We start from the raw sequence: 20,828 nt of genomic DNA, 5'->3' as shown, positions 1-20,828 counted from the left end.
TGTGCCTCATATTGCTTTTCGGTCATGGAGCAGGTGAAGTTTGCTTCCGGTCTATTTGAGGCTTCATGTTTACAGGAAGGAGTTCCTTCCTGAAGTTTGATGTGAAGCCCTGCTAACAAGCAGGGAAACTTAGTACGGACCTAATTAAATATTGGCAGCATTTAACTGGCTGTTTATTGATTTTGAGAGATAACAGGCCGCCAAGGAAAGGTTCTGTGAAAGAGGAAGAAGCTTAGTACAGTGCCAAAGGAAATTTGCCCTGAAGTACAAGTTCAGCTAAACACTCCCTATAAAAATCCCATGTCAATGCAGAAGTTTTTTGTGTGTTAGAAACAGCCATTTCCCTCACAAGTTTAAAGAAATAACTATTCCCCACTGGCTCCCAAAAATTACAGGATTACAGCAGAGCTAATTGCCAACAAAGGTGAAACAGACTTCTTCCAAAAAAACAAGTGTCAAGATTTTTATAGGTGTTTTAATTGGTGCAAATAACTGTGCTTTTAAAAATCCATCTCTTCTTAAAAGTGCTTTAGGCCTTTTATAAAAGCAGTGGTTGCATGCACAATCTCACACATACTTTTTTGACTTACACTCTGTGGTTGGCTAAGTATGAAAAAGACTACTGAAGTACTTTGGTATTAAAGGTGAGCCCTAGCTTACTGTCAAATGTGTTCATAAAGAGCAACAGTCCTAAAATCTTTCTCATCTCTGAGGCAGTAATGTGAAGGCCATGGAACCTCCTCTTGACCCTTTTCCATGCATGGATAATGTAGCTGCCAAAAAACCCCACCTTCCAGTCACTGAAACATGGTTTTGTGTATATGTATTTGATTTATTATTTGATCATACGTGATGCCATCCCTTCTAGACAGATGGCTAGTCATTACTATTGATATAAACTGAGTTAAGAAAGTATGTTTTAAAAAAAGGGAGTTCTTTATTACATTCCTTTTTATTTTTTTTTTTTTGGTAACTCAGCTGGCCATCAAGCTGCAAAGGAGGAAGACAGAAGTTACAAAGATACCGTTTGTGGTTTTTGTCACTTACTTGAAATTATGATTCCTGAAGTTTTTAAACATCAGATGCTTATTTTTTATACTTGTTCTGTGCCCCGATGACCTTTTTATTTCTCCCGCAGTTATAATTTCTGTTTTTAAAACCATCTTCATGGTGACTTGAAATGGCATGTTTTCAAAACAGAAAGTACTATATGCTTGTTACAGCTGTTCATTGCTCATTGAGGTTAGTGTTTCCATGCTGTCTTCAACTAGGTCCTTGTTTTAGGTCCTTTCTCTGCAAGCTGTTTCTAAATTTTGTGTAAGTTTTCAATGTGACATCTCAGGGATGCATCTGTTCTGTGAGTTTGCACTGTAAGACCTTCTTATATTCATTCTTGCCACTTTAGTTTCATGCATTGTTCGTCGTGCTGATCCAGAAAAGGTAGTCATTCCCAAAAGACACCTGTGTGGAATATCTGAGACACAACTTCCTTGCCCGGGTATTTTGACTTTTGTCAACGTATTCTTTAGAGAGTTGTCTTTTCTTTATTGTGCTCAACTCTGAAGGGCCTTTGTGGCTATTGCGTCTCCTCTCTGTTTCATCTACTAGTGGGACAGTGGCTATTGCCTCTGGTACATTTAAGCAGACTTCACTTCTAATATCTGCAAGATACTAACACCTGAAAAAAAAAAAAAAAAAGAAAAACCACCACTTTCTGCAAGGAAGAGGCATTATTTTCAGCTGTTGGAAAACTGAATACTGACCTTCTGAGCTTCCTTCCCATTCACTCATGTTTTGTAGTGAAGGACTCATCTGTTGGGACAGTTTTTGTCTTCATTTTTTATGTTTAACTGTCTGTCTACAACTGTCAGCAGTTGTGCTGTATTTGGGTGGTAAGATCCTATTGCTGTTTCTAAAAATGCTTGAGTTCTTGGTCTTGAGATCCTGGGGTCTAGGTAGAGAACAGGGCTTTGCAGGCATTTCATAAAATCATAGAATCCTTTAGGTTGGAAGGGACCTTTAAGATCAAGTCCAGCCATCAAGCCAACACTACTGACTCCTCTGCTAAAACAGAATCAGAATCAGATTCTGTCAGGGTTGGAAGGGACCACAAGGATCACCCAGTTCCAACCCCTCTGCCATGAGCAGGGACACCTCACACTAGATCAGGCTGCCCAGAGCCTCATCCAGCCTGGCCTTAAAGACCCCCAGGGATGGGGCCTCAACCACCTCCCCTGGCAACCCATTCCAGGGTCTCACCACTCTCATGGTGAAGAACTTCTTCCTCACATCCAGCCTGAATCTGCCCACTTCCAGCTTTGCCCCGTTCCCCCTAGTCCTGTCATTATTCAATATCGTAAAAAGTCCCTCCCCAGCTTTCTTGTAGGCCCCCTTAAGATACTGGAAGGCCACAAGAAGGTCACCTTGGAGCCTTCTCCAGACTGAACAGCCCCAACTCTCTCAGTCTGTCCTCGTAGGAGAGCTGCTCCAGCCCTCGGATCATTCTCGTGGCCCTTCTCTGGAGCTTTTCTGTAGCTCGGGTAGTACAGTCACCTTTTCTCTTACTCCAGCCTCAGGAGCAGAGATATTTACTTGTCTGGGATATGTTGCATCTCATGCCTTACCTATAAGTTTCTTTTTACGCTTATAATTGTAGGGCTCTCTAGGAAGTGTATTTACCTGGGTGGATGCTGAAGTGCAGTTGTGCTCGTGCCCTCCCTGTGGGGTTGAAGGGGGCACCTGTGTCTCTTCCTGGGCACAGGTTCTGCTTGCATGGAACCAATGGTGCGGTGGGAAAGAAAGGTTTTATGCCCTGTGAAGTCAGGAGTCATTTCATTTTTCAGAGTCATAAGACAGTGTCACAGCTCTTTGGAAGTAAACAGTATTACTGTTCTGTATTACACTGTACTCTTTCTGGCACTGAGAGTTGTTTTGTTAAAAGAGCTTTGGGCTTCGTATCTTCTCATCCTTGTGTCTTCTTTGTGGCTTCAGGACCTTAATATGTTCGGACAATAGTACCCTTCTGTCATGTGTAAATTTGTGCTGGGAGAACTGTATAAATCCATATTTGTTCAGACTTTTTCAAGGCTTAGCATATTTTTTCAAAGGTTTAATTTATTCTGAATTTAAAGCTGCTGAAAGGAGTATGATCACTGAGTGGAGTGAGCTGTAGACAGATAAATGACTATGCAAAAATGACACAGCAGCGATCCGTATTTATACTTCATCACTTTAACGTGTTAGCTCAACTCATTCATTATATAATTTTTTATTCCTTTTCAGAAAACAAGCTGCATTCATTATCATCCTTTTTGTTGTTAATGATGTTTTGTTATATTAGCTTGCAGTTTTGAGAAAACACGGAGGACAACATTATGAAGTTTAGCATATTACTTCTTCAACTCTAGTGCGAGTGGTTGAAACATACTCTTCTCTGCAAAGTAAACAAATAAAACTCTTGACAACTAGGAGACAAATACATGAGGTGAGAGACAAATTTCTGCATCAGTCTCTCAACTCCAGGTATGCCTTTACAGGTCAAATGTTAGTTTTGTAAAAATACATATACAGAAGCCTGTGTGAAAATGTACTTTTCCTATGGAAGTAAGTAATTCTTTTGCTCCCCTGTATAGTCCCAACTGAAAACAACACATTCCGAGTCTCCTTAGTTCACAAAGTCTGAATTGTTCAGTGTGTTGTGATTGTCTTTTTTTTTTTTTTTTTAAATATGGGATGTGATATAATGGTGATCTGGGAGCCTAGTTAAACATGTGTGTTTACACATGCAGTGATAATTAAAGCAATACTCTCAATCCCCCATTCTTTATTTGGCAAGTGAAAGATGTTTATATTACAGCCTTGAAAGATAAGGCAATTGCATTTATGGTCTCTGTTTCCATAACATCCTTCCAAATTTGTACTAAATTTTTCTTGCTAGTCTGTATTACTTTGCAAATGGGTGCTATGGGCTCTTGCTCCCTGTCTTGAAAATTACATGATCTCTTTCCTTCCCACCCTTTTTCCTGTGCATGGAACTCATAAGAAAACGCCACCTGTTTGTACTGAGCTTGGAGCACATTGTTTTTTGAAAGGTTAAAATGATTTTGCCAGGTACAGTTTAATAATTTCTGTGTTGTTTGTGTCAGAAGACGTGCTATGTGGTACCTTTTAGTGGGATTACAGCATGTCTGAAATGTTTCATAAAACAAACACTTTAATCAACCCTGTAGTAATAACACTGTACTCTTAATATAAGAGCTTTCATCCTGGAGGTTGTAATAATCTCCAATTTGTAGTGCTACAGCCAGCAGAACTTAATATGCAAATCTCATTGTGAAATGCACTCAAATCCGGGGTGAAATGTGATGAGCGATTAACAATGCACGGTAGCACTGAATAAGAAGTTCCGATCTAAGGTGAAGAAAATATTGTGTTAATTGTCAGCAGATTCTTGGCTTTGGTACAAAGTGATTCATTAGGTATGCTGAAAGCATACACTCAGGTATTGCAGCAGTGGAGGTACATGCTGCTTGCCTGAAGAGACTGTTGGACCATCTCTTATTGCCATTACCCAGACTATCATGTTCTGTTCAGGTTCTCCTTCTGCACCGATGTCTTTCTGTCCAAGGCTACATGAAGGCACATTTTTCAGCTTTTGAAGCTAAAGAGTGGAACAAAAGGCTTTCAGTTCTTGTAAAGCATTAGCAAAGACATGCATATGCATTCATGCGGACACTTTCTACATTTCAAAATGTCCCATTTCTACTTGTGGATGTAGGTGTTGGGACAGATAGGGGTCCAAGTTCTTGGGCTTTCTGGAAGAGAACAGCCGCCATAGTTCACTGGCACACAGAAGCCGTTTTATCACATTCAGATTTCGAGTGCCTTTTAAAAAATTCCTGTCAACAAGAAGTTGATTCTTGTATTGTAAAAGTTTAGCTCCTTTATGGAAGGAAGGCTTTGACACCCAGCCTCATCTTCCCTTGTGTAGACATACGTGTATATGCATCTTCTTTGGGTTCTTTGTTCTCGCACAAAATGGATTCCTCTTCTCTAGGCTAAACAATCCCAGTTTCCTCAGCTGCTCCTCATAAGACAAAGGTTCCAGCGGGAACCTCTGTTCTTCCAGATTTTGTGTGTTTTCCTCCCACTGTGTGCTGCTGGGACCAGCTTGGCTTCTTTTTCTTGACCTTCGCTATAGGTGATGGTGGGGCTGCTGTTAGGTCCTCACAAAGCTCTCTCTGCTCCAGGCTGGGCCAGCCCTGTTCCCTCAGCCTCTGCCCACAGCGCAAGTGCTCCAGCCCTGGCTGTCTTGGTGGCCTTTTGCTGAAGTCACTCTCTTTTATCAGCGTGGCCCCTGGACTGGGAAGGCCAAAACCGGATGCAGTATCTCGATGAGGTCCAATGGGTGCTGACCAGTGGGGGGCGACCACTTCCCTTGGCTGGTTGGCTGGGCTCATGTTAATGCACCCCGGGATGCTGGTGTCCCTCTCTGCTGCCAGGGCGTGCTGCTGGTTCCTGTTCGGCTTGCCATCTGGCAGGAGCCCTGAGCCCTTTTCAGCAGAGGGGACTGTGTCACTATGCTGCTGACAGGGATTTTCTTTCCCAGGAATGGGACTCCGTGTTTGTCCCCCTTGAATTGCATGAGGGTCTTGCTGGCCCATTCCTCCAGCCCATCTAGGTCCCTCTGAATGGCAGCCCTGCTTTTGAGTGTGTCAGCTGGTCCTCTCAGTTTGATGTCATATGAAAACTGGATGAGCCGTACACCTATGGTCCATTCTGGGATGTGCCTTGTTTACTGGCTGTATTGGTGATCTGGAGGAGAAGTATTCATGCCTTCACTTCAGCATGCTCCATATGTGCATCGTATTCTTTGCTTATATCCATTTTTGCCTTTCCTGTTATTAACTTGGAGAGCTTGCGTCACCTTCGCCATTTTTTTTTTTTTTTTTGCGTGCTGTACTAGAAGGAAACTATGTTGTGTTCTTGCTTTCTTCAGAAACATAAGCTGGCTAAAATAAAAAAGACATGCAAGTAGGAGAACCGGCATATGTTGATCACTTAACTGATGACCCCAGAGAAGGGGGGAATGAAGAGGAATGGCCCTCTCCTTCACTTATAGTTGCCATCCCCGATAGCTTGCTGCTTCACTCTTCACTTTGCTTTGACCAGTCTTCAGAGCCGTTCTAAAATTGAAGTGTATCTCCCTGGAAATGAAGTTCTTCATCAGTAAACTTGACCTTTTTATTTTCCATTTTTTTTATTGGGTTAGTAATAAAAGGTTGTTGTCTTTATGAAAGTTTGAAATAGAACATTCTTTCCAAAACAAAGCAGGAAAATGTACTTAATTTCCAAAGTATGGAAACTGTGCTGCAGATATCTTGTAAAAGGTTATCTAGCTGATTTGTTTGGGAAAAAAAAAAAGAAGATAGGTTTGAGCAAGAAAATTCTAAAATCAGATTTTTGAGACACTAAGATCTAGAAACTAAAACTGTTTGCCTACTTCTGTCCGTCTGTACATTTCCATCTATGTATTTACAATTCTGTATCTGTAATCCCCTATATTAAATTAGAAAATCCTTTATAACATTGCAAGTCTTTCCAGATCAGCTAAATTACAGCAGTAGCATTACTTCATCCCATTTGCAGTTGTCATCCTAGAATTAGATAATAACTTTCTGTTGAAACTAGGATTGCATAGCAATATTAAGATAATTTCTTTACTCATGTTTGCTTTGAGAATGCTAACTGTGATGCCACTAGTCAAGCAATGGCATTCCGGAGGTGATTAAGAGAAGTTAAATCAAGTTTAAACCACAGTTATAGTTAGATAAGCAATATAAGACGCGATCCATCTATCCAGACTTTTATAGTATTTCAAATTTGCTTGTTTTCCTCTATAGTTTCAAAAGAGTACTGATTCAATTTTCAGCATATTCAAAGGAGTTTATTTTTATAGATGGTCCTACTGATTAACATGTTTTAACTTCACCACAGGATTGATTTAGTTTTTTTTTTCTTTTCCAAATTGAGGCAGTGTATCTGCACATGTTTATTGTATCAGGAGGGTCCTCACTTTTTACTTTTCTGTCTTTGAAGTGTTTAAAGTCTGGTTCATATTGTAGACAAAGTTATCAAGAAAGTAGTATGATACTGGTTTACTACTTCTGAAACTGCTTAAATTGTAATTTCTAGTGTTTTCCTATTGGATGTAGAGACCTAATTTAACATCAGAGTGAGTGATATAAGGGCAGAGTTTAGCCTAATTCTTTGTTTTGCATTGAGCATTCATGAGAAGAAGTGGTTTAGAATCCTGGCCTTTGCTTCTGGTGTTTGCTTGTTCTCTGATGCGTGGATGGTCTTGGATAAAAGCTTTTGTTGAAGTATTGCACTGAAAATTATATAATTGCTTGTCAGCTCATTCACTTCATTACTGTTGTGGAGGTAAAATGCTTCTGTATTCCAGCAAGTAGGAGAGAGGCCTCTGCATTGGATATGTACCATGCTTTCTTAAATAGTCTGTAGACACTAATATTTTTCTCCCCTCTCTATTTCAGACTCCAGGTAGAGGTGGGTCTCAGAGCTCGGATTCGGATTCATCTGCTGCACCCGGAAATGCCGTGGACATGAACAGTGAAGGCTCCTCTGAGGTACTGTACATTGGACTGGAGTCTGAAACCTTGGGTGCTGTTTCTCTGGTCCCTGAAATTGTTGGAAGTAACTTCTGATGCAGTACCTGAATAACAGCTGTACTAAATAAATCTCAGAACTGTTTCCTTCCAAGAATTGGTGGTTACTTTAAAAAAAAAAAAAAAAAAAAAAAAAAAAAAAAAAAAAAAAAAAAGGCTATGCCATACTTACTTGGAACTGTTAATTAGGCTTATCTATCCGGTCACGAGTGATCCTTCCTGTAATCCTAGAGATGAATTACCCAGGTAAAAAGCAGTGAGGCATAAGCTTAAGACTCCTCATGAATAAATCTTTTATGAGAGTTCTGAAAAACGAGGCTTAACATTTTATTACACTTACACTCCCTTTTCACCTTGCTTCTGCTAAGCTATAATGTAGACTGGAAACTTCCTCCCTGTGAAATATCAAACGTGTTGGATTTTGTTTGGTGTTGGTGTAGAGATCTACCATTTGTAAATCCTGTCCGCTTTTTATGTGCTGTATGGCATGCTTAACCAGCAGAATAAGTTGTTATTCTTGCTTCCATCCCATATTACAATGTATTTAAATTTACATTGTTGTCAAATATTAACTCTGAAAAATGCAAACTGACTTCTCTGGCTGTTGAATCTAGTTTGTGCAAATGTAGCCTGATTACCTAACTTGAAAATGTTTCAAGCTTAGCATACAAATTCAGTGCAAGGTTAATTACTCCTATTACAGCGCTAGAGGGAGTAAAGTGCTCTTTCTTATATTGGATAAAGTGTGTGATGATTCAAATACTTCTATATTGTCTTTCATAAGAGATAAGAGAAACTTTCACTGCTGTTCAAAATCCTAATGCCTTCCATCTGTGCATCTGCTTATTTCATATTCCTTGAAACCTTATTGCAATCAGTATAGTCAGACATGTCTTAATACTTTTCTGCATGTTATATGTCACACATTTATGAGTCCTGATCTGTTTTGTATGCATATTTACACCGTCCCTGAAGCAAGTAAGTACTCTTAAATAGCAGACTAAAATCTCTTTACTTTGGTAATAAATTAAAGGCATAAAAACGTGCAATGCAATAACTGCTTCTTTCCAAAGTATGGTAAAATTGCACAGTTCTGTTGACAGGAGTGCAGTATCACTGACTGTATAGCTGGTAGGTGTCACAAGGTATCTTACTACTGATGTAGTAGTATTTCCTTGATGCAGGACAAGCTTTCCAAGTGGTGGTGTGCCTGCGCTATTGCACCATTGTCTTTTCTTGCTGCTGAGTCAAAACTGGATGAAATCAAAGGCTGCAGTGTCACTTCTGGTTGATGCTATAGAACATGAAAAAGTATCTTCTAGTTGTCAGTAATTCCACCACCTGTGGCAACAAGTGGGGTGTTCTTCTTAGCATATAATTTCAAAATCTGTTTGAAATTGAGCTCTGAAGCTGGTGTTGGGTTCTTACTCTCCTGAGATTAATGTGTTACAACTTGAGCCTTTCTGTTGTTCTTCCTTTTCCTGCACAGCTGGCCTGAGGTGTTGTCTCTCTGAGAGCTTCTCTCCATGAGCACTGCAGCCAGACTTTGCAGAATGTTTACTCTCCATTTTATCATTATTTTCCCACTCATTCTCCAGTATTGTGTAAAGTCAGGGATCTGATTGACTTATTTTCACTTCGGTTTCTTGGCTAGATTTTATGGTTTGTATTGCTCCAAGATTCAAATGGAGAATAATTATTAAATCTGTGCACATTCTCTTGATTCCTGCCTCCTCAAGCCTGGTTGAAATCAATCCTGGTTTTTGAGAAAGGTAGTGTGAAACAAAATGAGGGGGGAATTCTGAATTCAAACTGCTCCTTGTTCAAGGAGAGGTGAAAATCTGTTTTAGTCCTGTCTGTGACCACATCAGCGCTTCAGATCACACATAGACCTGTAATTGAGTCTAGATAAATGTTTTACTTACTATGAAATCTGCCCAAGGAGGAAATGTTTGAGCCTATCGTACTTTTTTAGCTTAGGTCTCAGTGTAACTCTGTCTGCAGTACAGGGTTACTAAATATTCTATGTTTGCAGGGAGTCCAGCAGCGTGCTTATGCTTTCATTGGTGTAATGTTGCAGTGCTAGCTAGACAGGTTTGCCACAGACATCCTTTTTGGAAGGGACCTGAAGCCTTTCATGCATGCAGGGGGAGTTGTGTTCACTCTATTCTGCCTGTCTCTGTAGTGCTTTGCCATGGAGGTGTGGGCATCCTCCAGCCAGCACTTGACTGTCCACCCTGTTATTTCTACGTGCTTAAACACGTAGCCTGTCTTGAAAATGTAATGCTCTTGTTCTTCAGAAACTGATTTAACTTTTGGCTTTGATAAATCTTTGGTGACCATGCTGAGGAGGTTTGTGTTTTGGTATTTTTTGTCACTTCTACCAAGGAAGGTGCATGCTTTTCCCTATGTGAGCATGCCAGCCAGGTGTGCAGCTGCACTGGTGCCCAGGCCTCTCCTGCTGCCCCAGACTGGCTTGTTAATTTACGTGGGTATTTCTGCAGTCCCAGCATGGCACCATGTCTCTCTCTGTGAAATATCTGGACACCCTTATGGGAAACTGCATGATGGGTCTGACACGGTGCCTTATAATGCCCATCCACAGTTTGTTCCGCAACTTAGTCTGTCGTGTGGAGGGGGTACCAAAAGTGTCTGGAAAACACCAAGTGGTATTATGCAGCATGGTGCTAGCTTTTAAAGTGTGTTTTACTTTGATTTATTTTCATGTTAATAACTATTCCTTCTTGCCTTCTTCATGGTATTGATACGTGGTTTGCAAAAGCTTTCTTTCCAAAGGGAAAACAGACTTTGCTTTTGGTAATAGCAGAGAGCTTTCAGCGTAAGAATTTGAACAGCGTTTGATTCCAAATCTGCTTTTTTGTCTTTAATGGTTTCTTAAAAAGAAATATGCATTTTCACAGGGCTTCATCTGTCCACTGTGTATGAAAGTGTGTGTAACTCCTACTGATCTGTCTGAACATTACCAGAATGAGCACAATGGGACAGAAGGAAGACAGGAGCTTCGTGACCTGCCAGCTTTTACTGTGGGTCTTGTTTATTTTGTTTCAATAGCTTTGGTAATGGGTTGCTTTAAATGAGCATACATCTTTTCTTGTGGCTTGGGTGTCAGCTTCTTAAGTTGCTTCATTTGATTCCTTGCTGAAACACGATTTCATCTCTTATGTATTATTCCAAAGTATACATTCAGTGGAACAATTAATCTATGTGTAACCTTCTTGTTTGCAGTTTTCTGTCACATGGAACGTTCATGGTATTGGGAGGCTTGCATTCACTGATGTATTCTTTTTGAACAGCGTTTGCCTGATTTTCTTGTAAATAAGACTATTACGTTCACATCAGACTCAGTATAGTGATAAACGCGGGATCAGATCTGGTACATCCTTTGCGAATAGAAATGTTTCAAATTCTCATTAGCTAACTATTTTTAAAACATATTTCTAGTGGAAAATAGGTACATTGGGTAGAAGGTAGAGCAGAGGTTGGGAACATAAAAAGTTTAGGCACTTCTTGAACATATCTAAGAACCATAAATACTGCAGCAACTCTATAAATATAATGATAAACTAAATTTTGTAATCTAGAATTTTGTTGGAATTTTTTTATGCCCCTAACAAAATGCAAAGATTGTTTCAGTTAAATATAAATAATAGTGCATGTCTAAATTTTTCCAGTTGTGGAGTGTGAAACTGCACAATTAAAGTGTTTAATCTATCTGAATTTTTCCTGCTGTGAACCTTCACAGAGCAGATGTGGTTCTGGGGGCAGGCAGCTCACTGTGCACTAAATTGGTTTGTATGCAGGTGACATTTTGTATTCTTTCTGCCGACATTACTTCAGTCGAGTTTTGAAATCAAAGTGTTTATTCTGGGCTTTGTGAGTTATGTGATTTTATTGTTTGTTGCAGTATACATTTGCTAAGTAGTGCTTTTTTTCCTTCTCTACACTCAGTGAGTATTTACACTTTATTTTTGAAGGGTAAACTTCAAATGGTGGGATGCTATTTCCAATGGTGGTGAAAGCCAACAGTACACTGAAATAGATACTAGATCTCTATTCAAGGATGAAGTGAGATCTTGTTAAAGTGAGCAGAATCTTTGGTAAAACTGACCCACGCTGCTCTCCAAGAGCGCCGAGGGATTTTGTCAGAGCCAGGACAACTGGGGACTGGCTTTTGATTGACTCCTTGCTGCCTCATGTTGAAGCAGAGACCATCTGCAGGGCTCTGTTCATGGTCAAGTCCACTTTTTATTTTCTTTATTATCTGGTCACAATGCCAGCGCCTTACTTGATAAGCTGTGACTTGCTGGTGACAAACTGGCAGTCTTTGTGCGATGGTATCAGTAGACTGTGGGATATGGACAATCAGAGGTGCTTTGGTTACCTGAAGAAGTTACTCTTTTATTTAAGCTGGGTTGCGTTTAACATTTTCCTGTAGTTGAGTGTGGATTCTTGCCCACTTTGAGGTGTGTTGTTGTGTTGTTTTTTTTTTTTTTTTTTCCCCCACCATCAGTTATTTGTCAGTACTCTTTACTTGTAGCTGATTATGACTTTTTAAGTTGATAAAACTTGTGTATGGAGTGTAGCACATAAAATACAAACACAGTTGTTTCTAGCTGTTGCTGTTTCCTGTTGCTAAAGCTGTTTTTCTTTGTACAGTGATTCAGTACATATCTGGAAGAGGTGAGAAACAAAGAATGCAAATATATATGGGTAGGGTTTTTTTCAGTTTGATCTTTTATAATAGCATGCATAGAAGCACTGAAGAAATGGGGAAATGTGTTAATCTCTATCATCAATACTAGTATGTAAAGTTTAAAATACTTGACTACTGAGAAGCTGATGATTTGCATTTGTTGATGGATAGCAGTAGTTTGCATTTGCAATAAGCACATAGTGAACCTGAAACACCAGCACAACCAGGTTGTCACCCTTCATTCCATCTTCGCCATTCCTGGGACAGGATTATAAGAATAATACAATGCTATCAAAGTCATCTCATGTAGCAGACATGAAACATTGCTGAATTTGACTTACTTAAATTGATGTTTGGTTTTCTATTGCTTGTAGATACTACTGTGAAAAGTTTTGTGGGAAACAGTGCTGAAGAAGCTCCCAAGCTAATTATTTTTGCCAGTGCATTTTTCCCTGAACATGGAGATAGGAAGTGTTGCAAGGCCAGTGTTTGGTCACACTTTGTGAGACCTGAAAAATTGTCACTTGGTTGACAAAAACATTAGTACCTTGCTTTTAATTTTGTCTATAGCTTTTTACACTAACCTGTCTTCCACTGATGCACCATCCCTTCTAATGAAAATGTTAACAAGTCAGGTAATTTGCCTCTTTTCTTGTCCTTTCCTCCTCTCTGTCCTCCCTGCAGTTGCAGTGGTCTTGTTCTTCAGTCATGGATGTCCACACCTGCAGTTTCTGAAGGTGCCTGATGTCCTGTTGTGGGAGAGGATCCTTGTCACTCACCTGCAGCCTTAGTTATGGCCTTCCTCTTAAACTGCTCTTTCTGCAGCCCTCAGTTTTCAAGCTAAGGATTGCACTGTGTGGTAACTGGTGAAAATGACAACGAAATACTTTCCCGTGCCCCTCAAACAGTAATGAAACCTTACTTTAAAAGACAAAGGCTAATTCAGTTGCATGAACAACCATCAAAATGTTGGCAAGTGTCTCTGTCCATATATAGCTAAGTCCACCAAACAAATGCCATATGGAAATCACGTTGCCACGTTCCCAAACAGGGTCATTGTTCCTCAACTGTCATGTATACGGTGGTGTCCCTAACAAAAGTTATGCAGTTTCTGTTTGATTTTCATTTTCCTAAAGGAATGATACATTTCTAAACTGTGTTCAGCATTTCCTGACTGTCTCTGTTGGACATTCAGGATGTCTAAACAGTGAGTCACTTAGAGAGGCTTAGTTTCAGAATTTCCTTCCCAGTTCTTCTGAGGCATCCAAAAAACCCACTGTATGGTATTCCTGGAATGTTTAGATTACAGTGGTTGTTAATATCTATTGTCTTAGCTACAACTAGGCTAAGTCTAAGGCAATTTTTAAACAGTTTTTATGTGTAGTTTTCAGAACTTTTTGTATGTTTAGTTTTCTCAGCTAGTACAAACAAGATGCTATGCTGATGTTTTCTGAATAGGCTTTTCATAGTAGAATTCCCTAGAGTGTAAATTGGCATACTAGTTGTGCAAAAATGTCTCTTTTTTGTCTTTCAAAAAGACCTCATTCTTTAGTTTTTTTTTCCCCCTGGTTGTTTCTTAATGTAGATGCAACTGATTGCATCTTCTTTTTTTTATGGATGTCTTTGAAATGTTACAGACTGGGTTTTGCACAGACTATCAGGACAATGCTTTAATGCTGATATTTTATTTTCTTTGGCTGTTCTTTCAGTTGCTTCTCAAATTAGGTTGTGGCAGTTGATTTCACCTCACTGGTACTTGACTCTTTGCACAGGAACAGAAATCAGTGGTTAAGCTACATTAGTACATTAATTTGCTGCAACATCTGAACAGTACTAAGAGAATGGAGAGGCAGAGATACTGGTTTGATTTGGCTTGGCCATGTGATGTGACTTAAGAAACAGAGAATTTACTGGATTAGAATTTCTAATTCATGACAAAATTGTAGTCTTGTAGGTTGTGACAGAATTGTAGTCTTACTCATCAATAGTAATAAAAATGGAAGAGAACTGAACTAGAAATTATGTTGGTTCTATTCTTCTCAGGGAGAATCCATCTTCTTTTCTGGGAAGACATTGAATCTTGAGTCTGACATAAAATCAGCTTTAGTGAAACACCTTTTTTTTCTTTTTGTCCAGAATGCTGAATACTTACTTGTAAAATTGGAAGTGGACTGCAGGTCTTAATTATGTAAATACAACCTTTTAACCTAATTTTCTAATGATTAATCACAGAATCGCAGAACCGCTATGGTTGGAAAGGATCTTTTAAGATCATTGAGCCCAGCCATTAGGTAACTCTAGCAGGCCACTTCTGCACCATATCTCTGAGCACCCTGTCTAGATGGGTTTTAAATGTGTCCAGGGATGGTGTTTCAAACACTTCCCTGGGAAGCCTGTTCTAGTCCTTGATAACCCTTTCAGTGTAGTTTTCCCTAATGTCTAACGTAAACCTCCCCTGGCATAACTTAATACCATTTCCTCTTGTCCTGTCAGCTGTGGCATGTAAGAAGAGGCCAACACGCACCTCCCTACAACCTCCTTTCAGGTAGCTGTAGAGAGCAATAAGGTCACCCCTCAGCCTCCTCTCCTTCAGGCTAAACAACCCCAGTTCCCTCAGCCGTTCCTCATAAGACTTAACCTCAAGACCCTTGCCAAGTTTTGTTGCCATTCTCTGCACCCTCTCTAGAATCTGTGTCCTTTTTGTACTGTGGTGTGCAAAACTGAACACAGTACTCGAGATATGGCCTCACCAGTGCTCAGTACAGTGGGGCGATCAGTTCTCTAGTCCTTGTGATGAAAGTATTCCTAATGCAAGCTAGGATTAAATAGCAATGTTATCTGAGGAAGCCACTGTTGTCTTACTGTTTATGTAAACACAGAGGAAAGGGGTTTTTCTGGTGGAAAGCATGCAAAAAATGTCAGTTGTATTATCCTTTTAACAGTATATAAAGGGAATGACCTAATTTATTCTTTAACTTATGATATCTTTTTTTTTATGAGTATGTAAGACCTCTGAGATAAATTACGAAATATGGTCTTGCCCTGACTGTTTAGGCTAGTTTAATCTGCCTCTGAGAACTTCCTGAGGACCCAGTTAATTGCTTCAATATGTATTTGGGAAATAAAACCTAGAAAGCACTTGATACATCTTTTAGCTCTGAAACATTGGTGCATTTCTGTCCTGTGGCTGTTATGTACAGTTCCTAATCTTCTATTGTGTAAAATGTTTCAGCCTTTAAGTTATTACCTAACTGGGGAATACCTGAATTTTAGCTTAGACTTACTGTATGTAATACATTTGTATTAGAATTACAAATGCTGTTGAAGGTTGTGGAGGTTCATTTGCAGTGGAAAAACCTGAATGGTGAGTTTAGAATTTTTCCTAATATTCATGACACACAAACTTTTAAAATCAATGCCAGAGAACTGTTTATGCTTCTGAGCATATGAACATGGCATACAGCTCTTGAACTTGCTTTCAGTTTTTAAACATGCTGGGCTTTATTTACAGCATACAGCTTACTGTACCAATAAAGTTGTGAAGAAGTTGTTAATGTAAGTCCGGATTCTGAAACGTGGGAAACACAGGTCGTGGCTGGAAAGTGTTCCAGCTCAGGGCTTGAATCACAGCTGTTGCTTTTTGTTCATGTGGGTCACGGGAAACAGGCTGTAGGCTTGAGTGCTGGCCCAGTATTTCTGGAAGCTCATAGATGAAGCCTAGAAACTCAAATTTATTTAAGCTGAAAGCTTGGTTGTATGAATGCCAAAGATGTTAAAGTGCATACTGCACTGGCCTAAGCTGTCCTATAGCATGGATGTGATAGAATAGTCACTATTTTTTTCTGTATGGTAAAAGTATCAATTACATGGAAATTCTGTGGGGATTTTTTTACTAGTTGCATGGGGTTTTTTTTGTTAACCACAGTAGCTAAATATTTTCCAAGAAGAGAGGCTGTGGAATAAAATTGACTTCTCAATGGAAAATAGCAAAGTTCCTTGTTTCTTTAAGCTTGACTCATGACATAATTGCTGGAATAAGAATTCAAGATGTTGCAGAAGCCCTGTTTGCATTAGCAAATAGAGCTCTGTGCGCACTGTCTGTGCTATATTTCTCTCCACCACATACAGGTGTACATCAGCAGCAATCATAGCAACCTAAATGGGACTTGTTCAGTTCTATGCAGTATTAAAATGGAATTGCAGAGTAGACAGTCCTCAGGTGTTTAAAAAAAATACAAAGGATGTTGTGTAGCTATGGCTGTGACTTTCAAACTTTGAAAGTGTACCTTTTTTCTTGGACTCCAAGTATATGAACAAATCTGAATTCCATCCTGTAAAACCTGTTTTGGCCAGGGGACTGCCTTTCAGGGTGTCATCTTTCTGCCAGATAATTCCAGTTTTAATTGTGAAAAAGGAGCTTCAAATGAAGTAAGTGGTGCTTTCACTTATTAGTTATTTAAGACACGATTTCATATTAACTTCACAAAGACATTTAATTAATGCTTTGGGGAAAAAAAGACCAGTTGGCAGTTGAAGACAGATTTAATGCATGTGTATGTAGGCGTCTCAAGATCCAGTTATTGATGATAGAGCCCAGGGAGCTGTTAGGCTGACCCTACATATGGGGTACAAATTTGTTAGGTCAGCTGACTAGCTCCTTGCTCCATGAACTCTGTTGAATAGCTCTGCATTGGTAGTGATTGGGGAGCAGACAACTCCATGTAAAAGCTTGGGTATTTTTTAAACTTCAGGTGGGAGCCTTCAGTCTGTTGAAGGAATGTAGTTGAAAATCTTCAATTTTCATTCCTAGTAAGAAAAATATTGCTTTTCAAAGTGTCTTGTCACACTGCTTCCTTAGATCAGATTTGTGGAGAATAGCGAGGAAAAAGAAAAAATTTACATAAGATAATATTCTGAGAAGGCTGAAATTTTTAGAAAAAACATTCTTATGTCCTTCCTTGATGCCCCCAGTCCTACTCAGCAACACAAGGAGAAGCCAGAGAGGCAGAATCCATTCAGTCCTATACATTACTTTTCATATTTTCCGTTACATAAACTATTTCTGGATCAGTTTTAAAATAGTGTGAGGATTGGGGGGGCTCTATGGCAGCCTGCAGTCAGCCTGGCTGTGTGCCGTGTGCCCATGGGTCTGTGACCCTGCTTTCACTGGGCAATGTGTTTAGATGTAGGAGGCCAGAGTTCTTCCAACAGTTAATAGCCCTGTAAATTATATTGGTACAATAAAAATAAATCTGGTAGTTCTTGTGGTGAGGGTTTCCTTCCAGTGTTGCTTTTAGCATCCTGGCGTGTTGCCCAAAGAATACTGTATTAATGATTTGTGTGAATTAATGTTACCCGAAAGGGATCATTTACCTCATAAGCCTTTTAGGAGAGAGAGCACCGAGAAGCTGAATTCTATCAGGCCTGAAAGTAAATTTTAACTATTGGGGGGGAGAAAGAGTCACAAACATTCTTCTAATAGCTTATTCATAAGTCTGTCTTCAGAAAGGCAAGTAAAAAAGCTGCTGGTGCTTCCATGGATCTTTGCTGAATTTCGGCTTTGTAACTCACACTGAGGCAAGACACTTTCTACAAAATTTACAGGTAGCAATTTCTGTTCTGCTCCGAGTGAAAGTGTCGTGTTTTGGGGTCTTTGCACTGAGCAAGGCCTGTCCCACCTCTAACAGCACGGTGATGTGGAGGTGCTGGGTGCTAGGTGTGGCTCACGGGCATCCACCTAAAAGAGAAACATCTCCCTGGGGATCAGAAAACTGGGATTTGAAACTTCTTGTCTCTTTCTCATTTGAATGCCCTGACTGCTGGGCCGAGGGGTGTTTTGAGCTGTAAATTGTGTGCTGACTGACTCCTACTGGCTTCTTTGTGCATGTATGTGGGATTTTGGTATGGACTCCTTTCTATACTATTCTTGCTCTGCCTTGCTTCAGCAATTCTGTGGTGATCTTAAGAACTCTTTCCAGATAAAAACTTGTGCATATGATAGTTGTGGTTTTATTTTTGCTTTCCATTAACTGACGGGCATCTACAAAAACCTTTGCATTCACTTAATTGTGATGTTGTAGTGGGAAAGATTCTGTATTTATAAAAACAAAACCCAACTAATCATCCTCTAACTTCTTTTGGGCTTTTTTGCCTTATGTAAAGGGAAAGATAAAACCCAATTAGGAACATTAGTTGGGGAGTTACGACTTACAGTGCAGGGGTTGTAAATTGATGTCTTTGCTTTTATTAAATGAAGAATATAAACTGCCTTTCAGTTCTCTGTGCCTGTGCTTTATGCAGTGTAACTCCTAAATGCATTTTAAAATAAAACCTACTAAATGTCTCTTTGTAAATACGGTCTTTTGAAAAGTATAACTGTGCACGTTTTATACAGTAGCTTCCATCTGCAAGTACAAGAACATTGCTTTTGTACCTTATGCTTCTGTAAAGGAGTCAGTTAGGGGAGCCAAGCACAGGCTTGCTGGAAAGGACACCTCAGCTCCCTCAGGTTGTGTTGACCAATGTCACATCTCATGGCAGTAACCGTGCAATCTCCTCATAACCCAGGGCCAGCATAGTCCTGAGACAGGAATTTCTTGCGCTTCATGTAAATTCCTATAAACTAACAAAAACGCTCACAAGATTTAAGCAGGTTTCTTCCTCCATTCTTTCTTCTCACACATTTGTCTTTAGATTAGTAAAATGCACTTTTGCATGTGTTTTCACAATTCATCTCAGGATGATGCTGCGAGAAATAGATTTTTATGACTATTTAAAAGTGGATTTTAGAAAAGAGCTAAAGCAAGAGACCCATCAACCCAAATCCCAGAAGAGGATTCTCATCTGGAGTTAACAGCAGCAGGACCAGGAAGACCTTCACCCTTCTCTCTGTTACTGTCTGGTGCCCAGGAAGATCCTGATGGTTCTGATTTTCTTGCTCCAAAGAGAACTGAATGAATGCCGCTGACATCAGAGTTGACATTTGAATATTATCAGCCTGTGGGATGCAGCTGGGTCCTGGGTTCGTGCCGTTTAAGGCTCTGATGTGCAAGTGGTGGTGTCTGCAGCCGCAGGAGCCGGTGTTCCTGCCCACCCCAGCTCTGCACAGGGCGACGTTTTCCCTGGTGAGGATGCCCATTGCAGAAGGTGACACCTTACCCTGTTAGAGCTTGTGCATCAGACCTCTGGGAGATGAAGCATTGGAGTGCAGGTGTGCACAAGAGCCATAACCCAGCACCTACCCTGAAAGCGAGGTCAGCTATGGGCATGGCAGTGCCAGGGAGAAGCTGGGGTTGGTGGGTGGTGCACTCCATCCTTGCCTGTGTGAGAGGAAGGTGATTTCTACCATGAAAAGGAGGTTTTATGCATGCATGTCCCCTCTGCCAGTGACAGCCCGCCTGCCTCCCCAGAGCTCCAGCCCAGCCCACGGGCTCTCAGCTGTGGCCTGTTCCCTTGGCACAGCAGCTCTCCTCTGCCTCTGGCCCCTTGCCCTTGCAGCCACTATCTTCAGATCTGCCTGCCTGGGAAATCTTGGGCTGGTTTTGCCTGATAATTCAGATGAATGGTTGCTGTCGCCTTGGGCTAATTACACTTATAATCTGTTCTTTCCTCTTCTCCAGGACTCGTCTTCCCGCAGAATAAAGCCAACCACAAAAAAACCCCAAAACAAAACAAAACCAAACCAACCAAAACAAACAAACAAAACAACCCCAAAAAACCCACCCAAATAAAAAAAAACCCAACAAGCAAAGAAACAGTTTGCTGTTTAAATGAAAAGAAAGAAAGACTTAAAACGAAGGAGAAGCCAGAGCAATTTTCAACACTTGTTCTTTCTAGATGCACTTACTGGTGCTATGAGGAATGTTTGCTTTTCTTTGTGAACAGCAGATCTTCCGTCACTGGGAAACTAAGCACAACACTGAGGTAGCATTTCATCCCAAAAGGTTGCACCATCCCTTGCTTTTTGACCACTCCTCTGGTTCACTGCCATTGCTGTTTGCCACGAATCTTCCTCTAGTTTTGCTTTGGGTGGCTGTCAGTGCCATCATAATTATATGCTAATTGTATCAGGTAAACATTACTGAGAACCTAGCAGTTTAACAATTTTTCTGTAGCCATTTTGACACCTATATATGCATTAACTTAGGTTAATCTGGAGTGAAACTGTGCTGATCAACTCTGGAAAGAAATAAATGATTGTTACGAGTAAATGCCTGTTGTCTGCTTAGGAAGGAATGTACTGTTTTGTTTGATTTAGTTGTGCCAAAATTAGTCTTCAGTGTGGTATGTGGTGTGTTTGACAAGTAACTATATTTAGTTATTAGTTTCTGAAACACTAAATAATAGCTGTTATGGAGTCCTTGTTGAGTGCTCTGGAGCTCCAGCCATGGTTGAGTAGCTGAACATGATGATTCTCCTGGGTTAAA

The 20,828-nt window shown here is 40.2% G+C and overlaps 1 protein-coding gene across 1 annotated transcript in view; it reads left to right on the top strand.

Annotated features, from left to right (window-relative positions):
• Positions 1–6,027: 6,027 nt before the first annotated feature.
• LOC103776580 (early endosome antigen 1-like) overlaps positions 6,028–20,828 on the top strand; it is a gene marked incomplete at its 3' end in the record, with an annotated part of 43,689 nt that continues 28,888 nt past the window's right edge. Inside the window, exons 1-2 of the mRNA XM_008944094.1 lie at positions 6,028–6,033; positions 7,557–7,649. Coding sequence (XP_008942342.1) covers positions 6,028–6,033; positions 7,557–7,649 — 99 coding nt within the window. The remainder of the gene's footprint in view (positions 6,034–7,556; positions 7,650–20,828) is intronic.

The sequence above is a fragment of the Merops nubicus genome, unplaced genomic scaffold, assembly GCF_000691845.1.
Source record: "Merops nubicus isolate BGI_N331 unplaced genomic scaffold, ASM69184v1 scaffold25887, whole genome shotgun sequence".
Classification (NCBI taxonomy): domain Eukaryota; kingdom Metazoa; phylum Chordata; class Aves; order Coraciiformes; family Meropidae; genus Merops; species Merops nubicus.
This window is presented reverse-complemented; position numbering and strand designations above follow the sequence as displayed.